The sequence below is a fragment of the Urtica dioica genome, chromosome 7 (genome assembly GCF_054948205.1).
Source record: "Urtica dioica subsp. dioica isolate 48M chromosome 7, U.dioica_male_clone48M_v1_H2, whole genome shotgun sequence".
Taxonomy (NCBI): Eukaryota; Viridiplantae; Streptophyta; class Magnoliopsida; order Rosales; family Urticaceae; genus Urtica; species Urtica dioica.
Genome location: NC_142762.1, coordinates 4,159,918 through 4,175,451, shown reverse-complemented (window position 1 = coordinate 4,175,451; position 15,534 = coordinate 4,159,918). Strand labels below are relative to the sequence as shown.

Genomic DNA, 15,534 nt, shown 5'->3' with positions numbered 1-15,534 from the left:
AACCCATATCGCGAGTAATCATCGGTGAAGGTAACGAAGTATTCGTATCCTCCACGTGCCTGTTGGTTGAGCGGACCACATACATCAGAATGTACTCGTTCCAGCAACTCAGTGGCTCTTCGACCCTTGTCGGAGAAAGGTCGCTTAGTCATTTTTCCTTCTATGCAGGATTCACAAGTAGGTAGTGAACCTATTGCAGAGGCTTGGAGTGGACCATCCCTCACAAGTCTCTTAATCCTATCTAGACTGATATGACCAAGTCTTAAGTGCCATAGGTATGTTGATTTTGTTAGATCGGAGGATTCAGAAAGTTTGATCATCTTTGGCTCCCTAATTAGATCATTATCTATTTCGGTGTCTAAAAGAGAAGGTTGAGTGGGATAGATGTAAAAAAGACCATTCTTCATACATGCATCAGTGACAAAAGAATTAGAAACAGAAATACGAATTCCATTCTTTATAAACTTTAAATAATAATTTTGCTCTAAAACTTGAGCAACAGATATTAAGTTTTTCCCAAAGGAAGGAACATAATAAACATTATTCAAATTTAAAGTGTGATCTTCAAAAGATAGCGTCACGGATCCCACAGCCTTCGCAGACACCACGCTCCCATCCCCCCACTTGAAGCAGAAGTCGCCATCCTCTAAGCTTTTGCTTTTCCTAAAACCAGTTAAGGAGCAGCAAATATGGTTAGTAGCAGCGGAGTCAATAATCCACGATGATACATTATCAGCTACTAAACAAGCTTCAGTAATAAGTACAATACCTTTTACTTTGGTTTTGAGGTAGGCATGACAGTTCCTACGCTAGTGACCAGGCTCATGGCAGTGGTGGCTTTTGTCGTTAGACTTATCCACCTTCGGAGCCTTTGGCGCCTTCTTCTTCGTTTGAACCTTAGGTTGGTTCTTCTTCTCGGCCTTGCGAGGTCTCTTCTTAGATCCAGAGGTGGAGGCAGTAGCATGTACCTCTCCTAGAGCCCTCTTTTTCTTAGTGAGTGCCTCAGCGGTTTGAAGTTCCTTCATGAGCTCGGTAACAGTGTACTCTAGCTTGTTCATGGAATAATTCAACTTGAAGGTATCAAAGGTTTCGGGGAGAGTTTCCAAGATCATATCTATTTTAGTCTCCCCATCAATCTCGGATCCAAGGATCTCCATTTCGTTTAGATAGCTAATGATCAGCATCATATGATCTCTAACGGGAGTCCCAGCCTTCATGCGACAGTTCATAAACTGTCGGACCGCTTGTTGCCTAGCTTGACGTCCTTGCCCTCCAAACATCTCATGGAGATTATAGAGCATATCGGTGGCAGTTTCGTAGTCACGATGTTGTTGTTGCAACACATTGTTCATTGATGCCAAAATATAGCATCTCGCAATCTCATCGGATCGAAGCCAGGCCGCCAGGGCGTCTTTTTCCTCTTGCGTCGAATCTTCATTCGTTTGAGGACAGGGGGTGGTGAGAACCCATTTGTGCTTGTCGACAGTAAGGACTATGTCGAAGTTACGTTTCCAGTCGACGTAATTGTCGCCTTCGAGTTTATTCGAGGAAAGAATTGTTGAGAGAGGGTTGAGAGACATATTGCCTATAAAAGTTGAAACAAGTTTATGATTAGTCTTAGGTTTAGGATTTAAGTTTTATTTAAGACTTTGATAAAATCCAAAGGTGTTATAAACCAAACGATAATTTACTCCCTCAAGAGAAGGCCGCAAAAAATCTCCATTTATAAGTAAATGACACATCATTAATGCTTAGCCAAGATGTCAATACACCAATTTTGACTAGCCACCTTTTAAATTGGTTTGATCACTCACATCCTTTCGCAGAGCCTCAAGCGATGATTACTAGGGATTGAGCCTAAGTGTGCAACCAACCACTTAGTCCAAAAGGTCAACTTTGAAAAACAATCCCCCAAAGGGAGGCCTTGTCATCATCGTCTCACTCTCGGACGTAGCTCATTGAGCAATGATCGAAGAAAGAACGCCTTGGAGTACTCCCATTTAAGAGAGGGTCGCAAGAGCGGCTCTTATTCCCACGTTAATTGCTTCTTTCATTAGTGTTGGGGATCGTGGGTTAGAAACAACAAGTATAACCCTCCCACTTAGTTTTTGGAGTTGGTTCATCAACTCTTATAAGTTCGGAAACAGATTTCCTAGTTAGAGAGCGACAGAGCGGACAACTAGAAAAGAATCCTAGAGGTTCATGTTCAGAGCAGTGTTAGTGCATAAAGGCACAAAGTACATATTTGGATTTTTTCCTATTTTCTATTCGGGAAAGTGCTGAGGGAAGTGTGAACTTCAACTCACTCGAACACTTGAAAGTTTGAGATTACACATCTTTTTATTTTTCGGCTTGTCTACAAGGAGACCTCCCACTCAAAATTTTCAAGAGCATATAGATTTTGAACATATGTGATATGGATATAGTTTTGAAAACATTTTCAAAACTTATTTGATTTGGATGACAAAATATTTTCAAGTTTGAAAGTGAAAACGGTTTTTCAAAATTGAAACTAGTTTTGTAAAAATTCAATTTCAATTAAACTTTCAAAAATCAAAACATTTTAATCTTACACATCATGTTTACAATCTTATAAAAACATTTTTGCTCAAGAAATTTTTCTCATTAGAGTTCTATAACTCATGGTAGTGGGGCTGAAAATCCGGAATTCTAAAAAACTGGAGTTTCGGAACAGCCGCGCACCTCGGAGTAAAATTGCCATAACTGGCGGCTCCGATGTCCTTTTGACCTGAAACCGGTGGCATTGGACAGAGGACAGACAGAGCTTTAATTTGATTAAAGAATCAATAAATTTAGATTTCTGAGCAGAGAGTTATGCCACTTTTACTGCGGCTTTTACTCTAGCTCGAAGAAAAAGAAATAATTAAAGCTTGGTCCTTTTTAGGTGCGAAAAAGAATCGAGTGTAACGGAATGTTTTATGAAGGTTGTTAAAGCTTTTATTTGTGTTTTATTAGCAAGGTAATAACATGGTATAAAAGAAAAAACAACATGCATAAAACGATTCAAGTAAAAAAAAGAAACTAGTAAGACAAGAAAACTAGTCACAAAATTTACTCGAAATTTCTCAAACCTTTAAAACACGTTTTTCAATATAAAAAATTAAAAACTTTTAGAACTGATTCTAATGTGTTTTAATAACATCCCAAACTCATAGAAAACAACATGATTTTTAATTTAAAGGCAAGAGCAATAAATTAAAAAAAAATCTAAGATAACAATTCTAACTTGTCACAAAATTAGTAAACTTTTGAAAACGATTTTCAAGCTCATAATTTTAAATACATGTACATGCATATCTTTGACCATAGCTCTGATACCATTTTTTGGAATTGATTTATGGTTTAAGAAAAAGTTTAACGCTTCGCAAAGCGGCTGAATTTTAAAAATTTTCTTTTGAAGTAAAAACAGTTTTTTACTAACCTAGATAAAGAGCAAGTACATATAAATAAAACTAATATGAGCTAAGAAGTTTACTAACCTTTCTTGAAGCTTGAACTTTGAGAAGCTTTTGGAAAGTTGCAACGCTCGTCTCCCTCGCAGCACGTCTCTCTTTCTTTCCTCGGCAACTCGAGCAACCACGATAGTTCTATCACTAAATCACTCGAAGGAGTAATTTATTAGAAGGAGTAATTTATTGCTGGGATTTTAAAGTTGATTTTATAAGATTTCAAACATTAAATGGTGAATTGTTATTCATATGAGGGAGGAAATTTGTATTTAATCCTGCATCAAAGCTTAAAAGGAAAGTGACCTGGAAAAATTCAAAAGCGACAACCTAAAAAAAGAAGGAAAAAAAAAGGAAAGAAGACCCACCTTCTTGCCCGAGCAACGCACGTGCAGACTAGCGAGCTCGGAAGATATTAAATCGATGGCAATCTCGTAAATCCATTCACTTCCCAAGATCGAGACAGAGCATTACTTTCCAGCCAGCACACCACACACACCGTGGTCCCAGTTCATTGCATTCAAAACACCACCTCTCATCCCATCCGTCCGATGCAGTTCAATCCAAAGGCCACAAAACGTCCACGCTCTGTATCTCCAAGCCTTTGATTCTACCCATGCCTCATGGCTCACATTCGTCCACGCTCACCCCTCATACAACGGTTAATCTCGCATTGAAATCAACGGTTCAGATATCTCCTGACTCTCTCTCTATCTCTGTCCGATCTTTTTACCCACATTGTTTGTCAATTGTCACTAAATCCCGCTCTTTTATTTTTCTTGTCTGAAACTCTTACCATTTCCACCTCTCTCTCTCACTCTCTCTCTCTCTCACACACAGATTGAAGTGAAATGCCAGAGCAAGCGACGAGCTCGCTGGCGGCGAGTTCTATTCCATCGAGCAGTGAACGCTCGTCAAGCTCTGCTCTTCAGGTCGAAGTCAAAGAAGGTAAAAAGGAAAAATGAGCTAGCTTATTATGACTTGGATAATTGTAAATCAATCTGAGTTTCTAGTATATGAATTTATAATATGAAGGAAATGGTGATTCTTGTTCAGCGATGGAAAGCGACGAGGAGATCAGGCGAGTCCCTGAGATCGGAGGAGAGTCAGGCGGAGCCTCCGGTTCGGGAAGGGACACAGGCTCGGCGGCAGGTTCGGAGCGGGTTCAGGCCGCCGGGGAAGCGCAGAGGAAGAGAGGAAGAAGTCCGGCGGATAAAGAGACCAAGAGGCTCAAGAGGTAGGTAATCCTATTCAATTGTGATCATATTGTAAACTCTTTAATCTTTCTATGATAGAAAAAGAAGAAAGAAATCCAAATCGTGTTCATATTCTGATGGGTCAAGGGCAACATTTCAGAGTCAATAGTTTTTTACTCACAAATCCTAGTGTTTCCTATTGAATTGGGGTTAGTGGCATTTTGGTGATTAAGTGCTGTTTTGTGTCGGAACAGATTACTGAGGAACAGAGTATCGGCGCAGCAAGCGAGGGAAAGGAAGAAGGTGTACTTGACGGACTTGGAGAGTCGAGTGAAAGAGTTGGAGAAGAAGAATTCTGAGCTTGACGAGAGGCTCTCCACGTTGCAGAACGAGAATCAGATGCTTAGACATGTACGTAACTTGCTTTTTATTACTACTATTAATGCGAGAACCAGAAGAAAATACTATTTTATCAAACATTCATGAACCTGGGCTACTTCAGCATGAAGCTCTATATAATATTTGGAAATCACAAGGGATATCGCAAGTAGTGTTAAATTGTATTTTCGTTCGAAACTGATGACACGATAGTCGTATGAAACTATTATTGACCTTTTTATTTAATATTTTAAATGAAATTAAAAAAATGTACAACGAATTTTAGCTGGTAATTATGTTTTGAGTTTCCTAGGTGGTAAAATTAAGAGCTCAAAATTTTAATACTTTTCGTGATGGTTTGAAATGGTACAAAGGCTCGAAATTAATGTAGTCATCTATAGTGAATATGTATCCTACATGATGAAATTAATTACTTTCTTAATTTGATTGCTTACCACGTGAAGCAGAACATTCCTCGCGATGTTTCTTCGTGTAGTCAATTATAGTTATTATAATAAGTCTGATATGTAATTATTGTTACATTTGTTAATTGCATTTTGTCACACAGATTCTGAAGAACACGACGGCGGGTCGGAGAGGTGGTAGTGGTAGTGGTACCTCAAACGGCGACGGTTTGTAAAGAATAGTTTAGTGGAAAACAATTATAGAGGAAAAGGAACAATAATTTAGTGGAACTGGGTCCTTTATAACGATAAGTTTCTCATGCATAGAAAGAACCTCCACGTCACGTACTAATCAGATATCTAATTCTCAAGTCCGGGATGTTTCCTATAAGACCATCGATCTCTATTATGGGGACAATTTTCTTGCTTCTACGCCTTTTTAAAACCACAATTTGGCGGTCAAAGATCTACATTGGTTTTTAGGGTGTAATCAAAAGTTTTTTAATTTTATTTTATAATACTAACACTTTATTTTGCTCGAAGATAATATCAACTCTTGATATATAAAAATATATTTGATAAATTGTTTTATATTATAATAACTAGAGCCAAATATTTAAAATTCAGCTAGATTCGTTTAGAGAAGAGAAGTATGCTATTTACATTAGTAAATAAAGTAACTTAAATTACGGTCAAAATAGTACATTAGTAAATAAAGTAGCTTAAATTACGGTTAAAATAGTACCATCGTGTAACGACTCCCGTACAAACAACGTATAGCTTATACAGCGGAATTTGTGCAAACTCGATCAAATAAAATTTATCGTGTTGAACTCGCTATTACCAGGAATTGAAATAAGGATCAATTTAACCACCGAGGAAAATGCAAACAAAACAGAGGAGAGATACATTGTTAGCAATATTACTGTAATATTGACGTAAATAAAAGACAAATTGCATGCAAGGAAAATTACACGTAAAAAATTACAAATAACCAGGTAAACCTGTGAACCGGGAAAAACCAAAAACTGGAAAAATAGCCGAGGCCCGTTTGACAGTTTCCTTGAAGCTTTTATCGCTCTCCCACGGATGCTGGAACACGAGAGCGAAAGCCTCCCAGGATACAACGACTAGCAGAGACAAGTTTAGCACAAGTACACTTGTCTCTCGGCGAACTAGAACCTGTGAGAAAACTACCACCACGACAAACAGAAGAAAAGATTTTCTGGGAAAAAGAGAGCTCGGGAACAGTGGGAGAATTATGGAATTCGTATATCTCTGTGTGTTTTGAATGAGAGCTGAAGTCTCTTTATATAGGGCCAAGGCAGTGAGGTTTGAACTCCAAAAAAACGTCCAGCCATAAAGGCATTAACGCAGGTTATTACACCCAGTTAATACAACGTTCTGAATTCAAACCAAGCGAACAGTCCAACGTTTTTTCAGCCTTAATGACATTATTATACAGCCATAATGCGCATTAAAACCTCAAGAACGGTTGGCTTTAATTCTCAAACGTACAGTTCGTCACTCCGTCTGGTCGAGCTCGTCCAGTCGACCTAAAATGACTTCGTCACCACTTCGTCTGGTCGAGCTCGTCCAGTCGAGCTGGAATGACTTCGTCACCACTTCGTCTGGTCGAGCTCGTCCAATCGAGCTCGTCCAGTCGAGCTGGAATGACTTCGTCACTTCGAGTACGTTGGCCTCGCCTTGTAGAGCTGGAATGACTACGTCCCTTCGTCCAGCCGACCTAGCCCAGTCGAGATGGAACTTCGTCCAGTCGACTTCGCCCAGTCGAGCTGGAACTACTCGACCTCGCCCAGTCGAGCTGGAACTTCGTCCAGTCGACTTCGCCTAGTCGAGCTGGAACCAGTCGACCTCGTTACTTCGTCCAGCTCGACCTCCCTAGTCGAGCTGGATGGAATGACTTAGTCACTTCGTCACTTCGTCCAGCTCGACCTTGTCAATTTCTCATTCACCTTAGGTCCGATTTTTGGCAAACAAAATCAGCCATCCACATGTTAATAACTAATATTTATCAACTTTATTCCAATATCCCCCACATGAATGAAATTGAGACGACAATTATAAAGACACGACTCGATGTGGTGATAGATTCTACGGTCAATACCAGTATTGGATAGGTAGGCACAGCCTTTGAACCTTCCCTCGGAAAGATATGCCATCTTTACTGACTACTCAGTAGACACGTTGTCCTTGAACTGTTAGCCATTTCCATGTTATCATGAACAAATGGAAAAGCTTCTAGAAGCCTTTTCTAGAATGCTATAGGCGCCCAAATACCCAAGAGAAAGAGAGATTATTTTGTGCATAAATGTATCAAGATACTTTCCAAAAGAAAATGAGGAAACAAATTTCCTCAAAGAGGAAAAGGGAAATTCGGCCAAGTGGATCAAGGGAGAAGCAAATAAAAGAGGAAACAAATCCAAGCTATGCATGGAACCTCTTGGCCGCCCAAAATGAAAGAGGAAATAAGGAAATTGGCTCATGAATATGTGATATTCTATAGAAGAGGAAACTACCTTATTGAAGGTAAGACCTCTCCTATAAATAGGAGCCTCATTCCACACATTTCATTCATTCCAAAGTTTTAGAGATTGAGAGCTTCTCTCTCTAGACTTGGCCGATTCTCTCTCTCCCTCTCTCTTCAATTTCGTTTTATTGTTTTGGCACCTAGGTCCTCATTTGACCTAGAGTTTAGCTCTGCGACTTCAAGACTCGTTCTTAAGTCGTAGTGTTTAAAAGTGCCCACTCACTGATTCCTTTTATTTCGAGTGATTTAGTGATAGAAACTATCGTGGTTGCTCGAGTTGCCGGGGAAGGAAGAGAGACGTGCTGCGAGGGAAGACGAGCGTTGCAACTTTCCAAAAGCTTCTCAAAGTTCAAGCTTCAAGAAAGGTTAGTAAACTTCTATGCTCATTATAGTTTTTATTTATATGTACTTGCTCTTTATCTAGGTTAGTAAAAACCGTTTTTACTTGTAAAAGAAAATTTTTAAAATTCCGCCGCTTACCGAAGTGTTAATTATTTTCTTAAACCCTAGATCGATTCCAACATATGGTTGGGTTTCCTTTGCCTTGGCTTTATTTGCCATGGGCTTTAGCCCCATTCCTTTGGATGTCTTCTCTACTTGGTCCCTATTTAACCCTTTGGTTAGCGGATCCGCAATATTCTCTTTGGACCTAACATAGTCAATACTAATGACTCCAGATGAAAGAAGTTGTCTAATAGTATTATGTCTTCGACGGATATGTCTAGACTTACCATTATACATCGCATTATGTGCCCTACCAATAGCAGATTGGTTATCACAATATACACATATTACAGGCATCGGTTTTTTCCAATTAGGAATATCCTCCACAAAGTTCCTTAGCCATTCGGCTTCTTCCTCACATTTATCCAATGCAACAAACTCAGATTCCATCGTGGATCTCGTTATCACAGTTTGTTTGGAGGATTTCCAAGATATGGCTGCACCTCCCAGAGTGAATACATAACCACTCGTGGCTTTTGAATCTTGAATATCAGATATCCAACTTGCATCAGTGTAACCTTCAATTACTTCAGGATATCTCGTATAGTGTAGACCATAATCACGAGTGAATCGTAGATACCTCAAAACTCTTACGATTGATTTCCAGTGTTCAGCACTTGGATTACTCGTATATCGAGCTAGTCTACTCACGGTGTAGGCTAAATCCGGTCTCGTGCAACTCATCAAGTACATGAGACTGCCTATCACTCTAGCATATTCAATTTGAGAGATGCTTTCACCTTTATTCTTAGACAAGTGTTGACTAATGTCTATGGGAGTTCTCGAGACTCCAGAATCGTCCTTTCCAAACTTGTCTAGAATTTTATCAACGTAGTGTGTTTGATCCAGTACAATCCCATTAGGTGTTCGGGTAATCTTGATCCCCAGAATTACATCAGCAATTCCCAGATCTTTCATATCGAACCTTGAGTTCAATATATCTTTTGTGGATTGGACCATACGATCATTACTCCCCACTATGAGCATGTCATCTACATACAAACACAAAATCACATATCCATGTTCAGTGGTTTTAATGTACACACATTTGTCACGCTCGTTGATCTTAAATCCATTTGACATCATCACAGTGTCAAATTTCTCATGCCATTGCTTTGGGGCTTGTTTAAGGCCATAAAGCGACTTGACTAGTTTACAGACTTTCTTTTCTTGTCCATGTGCAATACAACCCTCAGGTTGATTCATATAGATCTCTTCTTCGAGATCTCCATTAAGAAAGACTGTTTTTACATCCATTTGATGAATTTCAAGATTGCGTAATACAACAATTGCAATTATCAATCTAATAGAAGTTATTTGTTGTCAATGGTGCCCACAAGACGAGTTGTAGTGTGTATTTATGTACATATGATGCCATATAGTCTGACGAAGACTCTTGCTTGTAACTGCTTATTTATTAATAAAAGTTGAAACGTTCATTCAATCTTCCTTGTCTGAAGCTTTATGATAAAATATTAGTCTTTAGTCCATAAACAAACCTAACAACTTACGAAGAGACAAATGTAGATTTGCATGAACAAACTCTTCGTAGTTTGCTTAAAACGATATATTCGCAATCTAAGGGTCAATGGACTATTGACCTCAGTACGATTGTTAGAAGAATCTATGATGTCTGGTTATGAGGCATTGAGAGTTAGAGACTCTATAGTTCTTCTAGGTATCTTCCGAAGGTACTGAATTGACCAGTGCACTTCTAGAGACAAGATAAGAACAAACCATTTAACCTCTTATGTCTCGAAGTCACTACGTATGAATTGCATCGTGCTTGCCTTAATCCTGAAATGAGACATGACATTTCACACCTTAGTATTCTCATTTGAGAAAGTCAGAGTTCGGACTCACTATGTGATTCCGAACAAGGCCTATTGGTGAAGTACTAAGTTGTGAGAATGTCATGAGTAACTTTGTGAAGTTCTCATAGATATGGAATTCATGTACAAGATTGCTGAAATGCAATGTATATCACCTCATGCTTTGTTCCTTGGAGTGTGAACAAATGAACTGGCCAGTGTCCAAATTGAGTCTTGACTCTTTTGGATGAAACAATGTGACTTGTTAGCTCCTCGTCAATACATTGTTTCTAACTTATTCACAAGCGACAAAGGAGTTGAGGAAATAACAGCTAGAAGGGTAAAATGGTAATTTTGTAAATCCCAACTAGCTGATGATATTCATGAAGGGTAAACATGATAATATTCTGTGGATCCATTCGTTACAATTAGGTTGAATTCTTGAGTAGAAAATAAATTCATTTGAACCGAGAGATTTTCAGGGTCAACTCTTTAGTGGAGTCAGTTGACATTAAGCTAAACTTGGAAAAGGTTTGTGAACTTTTGAGTCCAAGTATTTTAGCTCAAGCTTTGTTCATTTGGATCCATGAGGTCACTGTCACGAATCGCATCGATTAGGAATAGTTAAACTGGAAGCTAAGTCAAAACAAAAACGAAAATGGTCAAAAGAGTATTTTTGTCTTTTGAGACATAGCATGAAATGAATGTCAATAAATTTTTTGACATTCTCATATGATGACAAATGAAGTTAAAACCTCACGGCCAAGTTAAGGAATTTGGGCCTTGAAGATTAATTTCATTTCATGGAATTTTATGTGAAAATTCTTAATGGGCTTTTCTTATTTTGTCATGAACAAATAAAGAAACATCTAGAAGCATGTTCTAGACTCAAAATTTCGTGCATACCATAAAGAGAAAGAGGAAATTATTTTGTGCATTGATGTATGAAGATACTTTCCAAAAGAAAAAGAGGAAACAAATTTCCTCCATGAGGAAAGGGAATTTCGGCCACCAAGCAAGAGAGAACAAAAGAGGAAACAAATCCAAGACTTCTAGAAGGTATCTTGGCCGTGTGACTCTAAGGGAAAAAGGGAAATAATTTGCTCATGAATATGTGATATTCTATAAAAGAGGAAACTACCTTATTGAAGGTAATCCCTCCCCTATAAATAGAGGCCTCATTCTCATTGTTTATTAATTCCACATAAGTTAGAGATTGAGAGCCTCTCTCTCTAGAACTTGTGGCCGCCCCTCTCCTCTCTCTCTCTAGTCAATTTCGTTTTATTGTTTTGGCACCTAGGTCCTCATTTGACCTAGAGTTTAGCTCTGCGACTTCAAGACTCGTTCTTAAGTCGTAGTGTTTAAAAGTGCCCACTCACTGATTCCTTTTATTTCGAGTGATTTAGTGATAGAAACTTTCGTGGTTGCTCGAGGTGCCGAGGAAAGAAAGAGAGACGTGCTGTGAGGGAGACGAGCGTTGCAACTTTCCAAAAGCTTCTCAAAGTTCAAGCTTCAAGAAAGGTTAGTAAACTTCTTAGCTCATAATAGTTTTTATTTATATGTACTTGCTCTTTGTCTAGGTTAGTAAAAAACTGTTTTTACTTGAAAAGAAAATTTTTAAAATTCCGCCGCTTAACGAAGCGTTAAACTTTTTCTTAAACCCTAGATCAATTCCAACATTATTCTCGTCACAGGAGAATAAGTATCAAAGTAATCAACACCCTCTTGTTGTTTATACCCTTTGATTACCAGTCGTGCTTTATATTTATCAATCGAGCCATCGACTTTCATCTTCCTCGTAAAGATCCACTTAGATCCAAGCGTTTTACTTTCAGGAGGAAGATCAACCAACTCCCAAGTGTGGTTTTTCATGATAGAGTCTATTTCACTTCTTATGGCTTCTTTCCATAAGTGACCCTCAACAGAGTTCACAGTCTCTTTATAATTTAGAGGTGGAGCCTCCAGCATATAGGTGAAAAAATCAGATTCAAATGATTTTTCTACCCTCGCTCACTTGCTTCGTCTAAGTCCCTCAGACTCTATCTCTTCTTCGGACTCTCCATCATTATCTTGAGTTATTTCCTCAATATCTTCAAGAAAATGGTTTGATGAACTCGGTTCATCTTCCTTAGACTTATAAGGAAATATATGTTCAAAGAACGAAGCATTTTGAGATTCCATAACTGAATCGTTGTGTATATCGGGGTTTTTCGAATCATACACAAGGAACCTATATGCATTACTATGGTTTGCATACCCAATGAAGATACAATCTACAGTTTTTGGTCCTATCTTCATTTTCTTTGGATCGGGAGCCATTACTTTGGCCAAGCACCCCCACATTCGCAAGTATTTATAGGAAGGTCTCTTTCCTATAAATAGCTCAGACGGAGACTTATCCTCCTTCTTTCGGGGTATCTTGTTCAGAAGATAATTTGCAGACAAGATCGCTTCCCCCCACATTTCTTGGGGTAACCCAGAACTTAACAACATCGCATTCATCATCTCCTTGAGAGTGCGATTCTTACGTTCGTCCACGCCGTTCGATTGAGGAGAATAAGGTGGAGTGACTTCGTGAATAATTCCATGTTGTGCACACAAAGCACCAAATGGTTCAACATATTCACCTCCTCGATCACTTCGCACTTTCTTAATCTTCTTATTAAGTTGATTATCAACTTCCAATTTGTATATAGCAAATTTCTCAATTGCTTCATCCTTGCTTTTAAGAAAATATACATAACAATATTTTGTACAATCGTCAATAAAAGTCACAAAATATTTATTACCACCTCTCGTGGGCATGAACTTTAAATCACATAAATCAGTATGGATTAAGTCGAGAGATTCATTACTTCTTTCAACACTATGAAAGGATGTTCTCGTGAGTTTTGCTTCAACACAAATTTCACATTTATGCTTTGAGTCAATATTGAACTTTGGAATACACTCCAAATTAATCAATTTTCTCAGTGTGTCATAATTTACATGACCTAGTCTACCATGCCATAAATTAGACGACTCAATCATATAAGCGGAAGAAGAACTTTTATTCATATCTTTTACCTTGATGGCTATTACATTCATTTTGACCATGCCATTCTTGACATAGCCCTTGCCCACATACATGCCATTCTTAGACAATACAAGTTTTTGAGACTCTAAAACCATCCTAAAACCATGGTTATCCAACACAGTCCCAGAGATAAGATTCTTCCGCATATCAGGCACGTAGAGAACTTTGGTGAGCTTCAACTCCTTCCCAGAGGTCATCTTCAAGAAGACTTCACCTTCCCCCTTGACTTCAGAGGTGGCAGAGTTGCCCATTAACAACTTTTCTCCATCTCCTAGCAGCTCAAGGGTGGAGAAGGAGTTCTTGTCAGCGCAGATGTGGCGGGTAGTTCCAGTGTCCAGCCACCACTCCTTCGGGTTCGAGTCAATCATGTTGACCTCGGAGACCACAGCAACAAGGAGGTCATTATCATCCTCCACGACATTGGCCTCCTTCTTCTTCTTTGGCTTTCTACAATCGGCAGCTCGGTGACCGACTTTGTTGCAATTGAAGCATTTACCAACAATCTTTTGTTGGTGCTTCTTCTTGAACGTCCCTCCCTTGACACCAAGCTGGTGGGCGTGCTTCTTCCCCTTCGAGTTCTCGCCATGTTCGACGACATTAGCTCGCTCGGAGACGGTTCTTAGTCTTCAATCGGAGCCTCGGTTGTCTTCCTCGATTCGGAGGCGAACAACCAAGTCCTCAAGACTCATCTCCTTTCGCTTGTGCTTGAGGTAGTTCTTGAACTCCTTCCACCCCGGTGGCATCTTCTCTATTACGGAGGCAACTTGGAACGACTCGCTAATGGTCATTCCCTCGGCTTGAACATCATGGAAAATGAGTTGAAGCTCTTGCACTTGACTCACCACGGTCTTTGTGTCCACCATTTTGTACTCTAGGAAGCGACCCACAATGTACTTCTTAGAACCCGCATCCTCGGTTTTGTACTTGCGATCCAACGAATCCCAAAGCTCTTTAGACGAGACTTTTGAGCTATACACGTTGTATAAAGAGTCGGCGAGACAGTTTAACACGTGGTTTCGACATAAGTAGTCGGATTCGTTCCACCCCACATAGGCCCGAAGCACTTGTGGGTCGGCTTCACCCTCACGAGGAGTGGCCGGAGGATCTTCGGTAAAAAACCGAGCAAGTCCGATGGTTGTAAAAAAGAAAACCATCTTTTGTTGCCACTGTTTGAAGTTGAGCCCGTCAAACTTCCCAGGCCTCTCGGCCGGCATCACCGTGGGTGGCCCTCGAGCCACACCCATGTTCGGACCATCTAGGCCCAAACCTGCCATCGGTTGAACGAGACCCGCGGGTCCGTTCCCGGCCGTAGCCACCATCGAGCCTTGTCCCACAGCCACGGGAATCTGGCCGATGTTGATCAGGTTTGGCGGGGTATTCACCAAGGAGGGATTGTCACGGACGTTCCCTCCAACATTCATGTTCATCGAGTCGTTGTCGTTCACGTTAGTCATATTTTCTACAAAAGAAATTCACAAGTCAGAAAGTTCCAGAACAAAACCGGAAAATAATGAAAAACAATTATTTTCCCTTCCTTCACGCAACCTGTCATAAATTGATAAAAGCTTCAAGATTGTTAGCAATATTACTGTAATATTGACGTAAATAAAAGACAAATTGCATGCAAGGAAAATTACACGTAAAAAATTACAAATAACCAGGTAAACCTGTGAACCGGGAAAAACCAAAAACTGGAAAAATAGCCGAGGCCCGTTTGACGGTTTCCTTGAAGCTTTTATCGCTCTCCCACGGATGCTGGAACACGAGAGCGAAAGCCTCCCAGGATACAACGAATAACAGAGACAAGTTTAGGACCAGTACACTTGTCTCTTGGCGAACTAGAACCTGTGAGAAAACTACCACCACGACAAACAGAAGAAAAGATTTTCTGGGAAAAAGAGAGCTCGGGAACAGTGGGAGAATTATGGAATTCGTATATCTCTGTGTGTTTTGAATGAGAGCTGAAGTCTCTTTATATAGGGCCAAGGCAGTGAGGTTTGAACTCCAAAAAAACGTCCAGCCATAAAGGCATTAACGCAGGTTATTACACCCAGTTAATACAACGTTCTGAATTCAAACCAAGCGAACAGTCCAACGTTTTTCCAGCCTTAATGACGTTATTATACAGCCATAATGCGCATTAAAAG

At 39.6% G+C, this 15,534-nt stretch overlaps 1 protein-coding gene across 2 annotated transcripts; it reads left to right on the top strand.

Annotated features, from left to right (window-relative positions):
• The first annotated feature begins 4,250 nt into the window (after nt 1-4,250).
• On the top strand, nt 4,251-5,939 carry HY5 (Basic-leucine zipper (bZIP) transcription factor family protein). Of its 2 annotated transcripts, none has more exons than XM_089620212.1 (4): nt 4,251-4,415; nt 4,524-4,704; nt 4,918-5,074; nt 5,610-5,936. In XM_089620212.1, the coding sequence occupies exons 1-4, from the start codon at nt 4,319-4,321 to the stop codon at nt 5,679-5,681; spliced, it is 507 nt and encodes a 168-aa protein (XP_089476338.1). In that variant the 5' UTR covers nt 4,251-4,318; the 3' UTR covers nt 5,682-5,936. The 2 variants fall into 2 exon arrangements, with proteins under 2 accessions (XP_089476338.1, XP_089476337.1); XM_089620211.1 differs by having other exon boundaries at nt 4,260-4,415; nt 4,503-4,704; nt 5,610-5,939.
• The last annotated feature ends 9,595 nt before the right edge of the window (nt 5,940-15,534 follow it).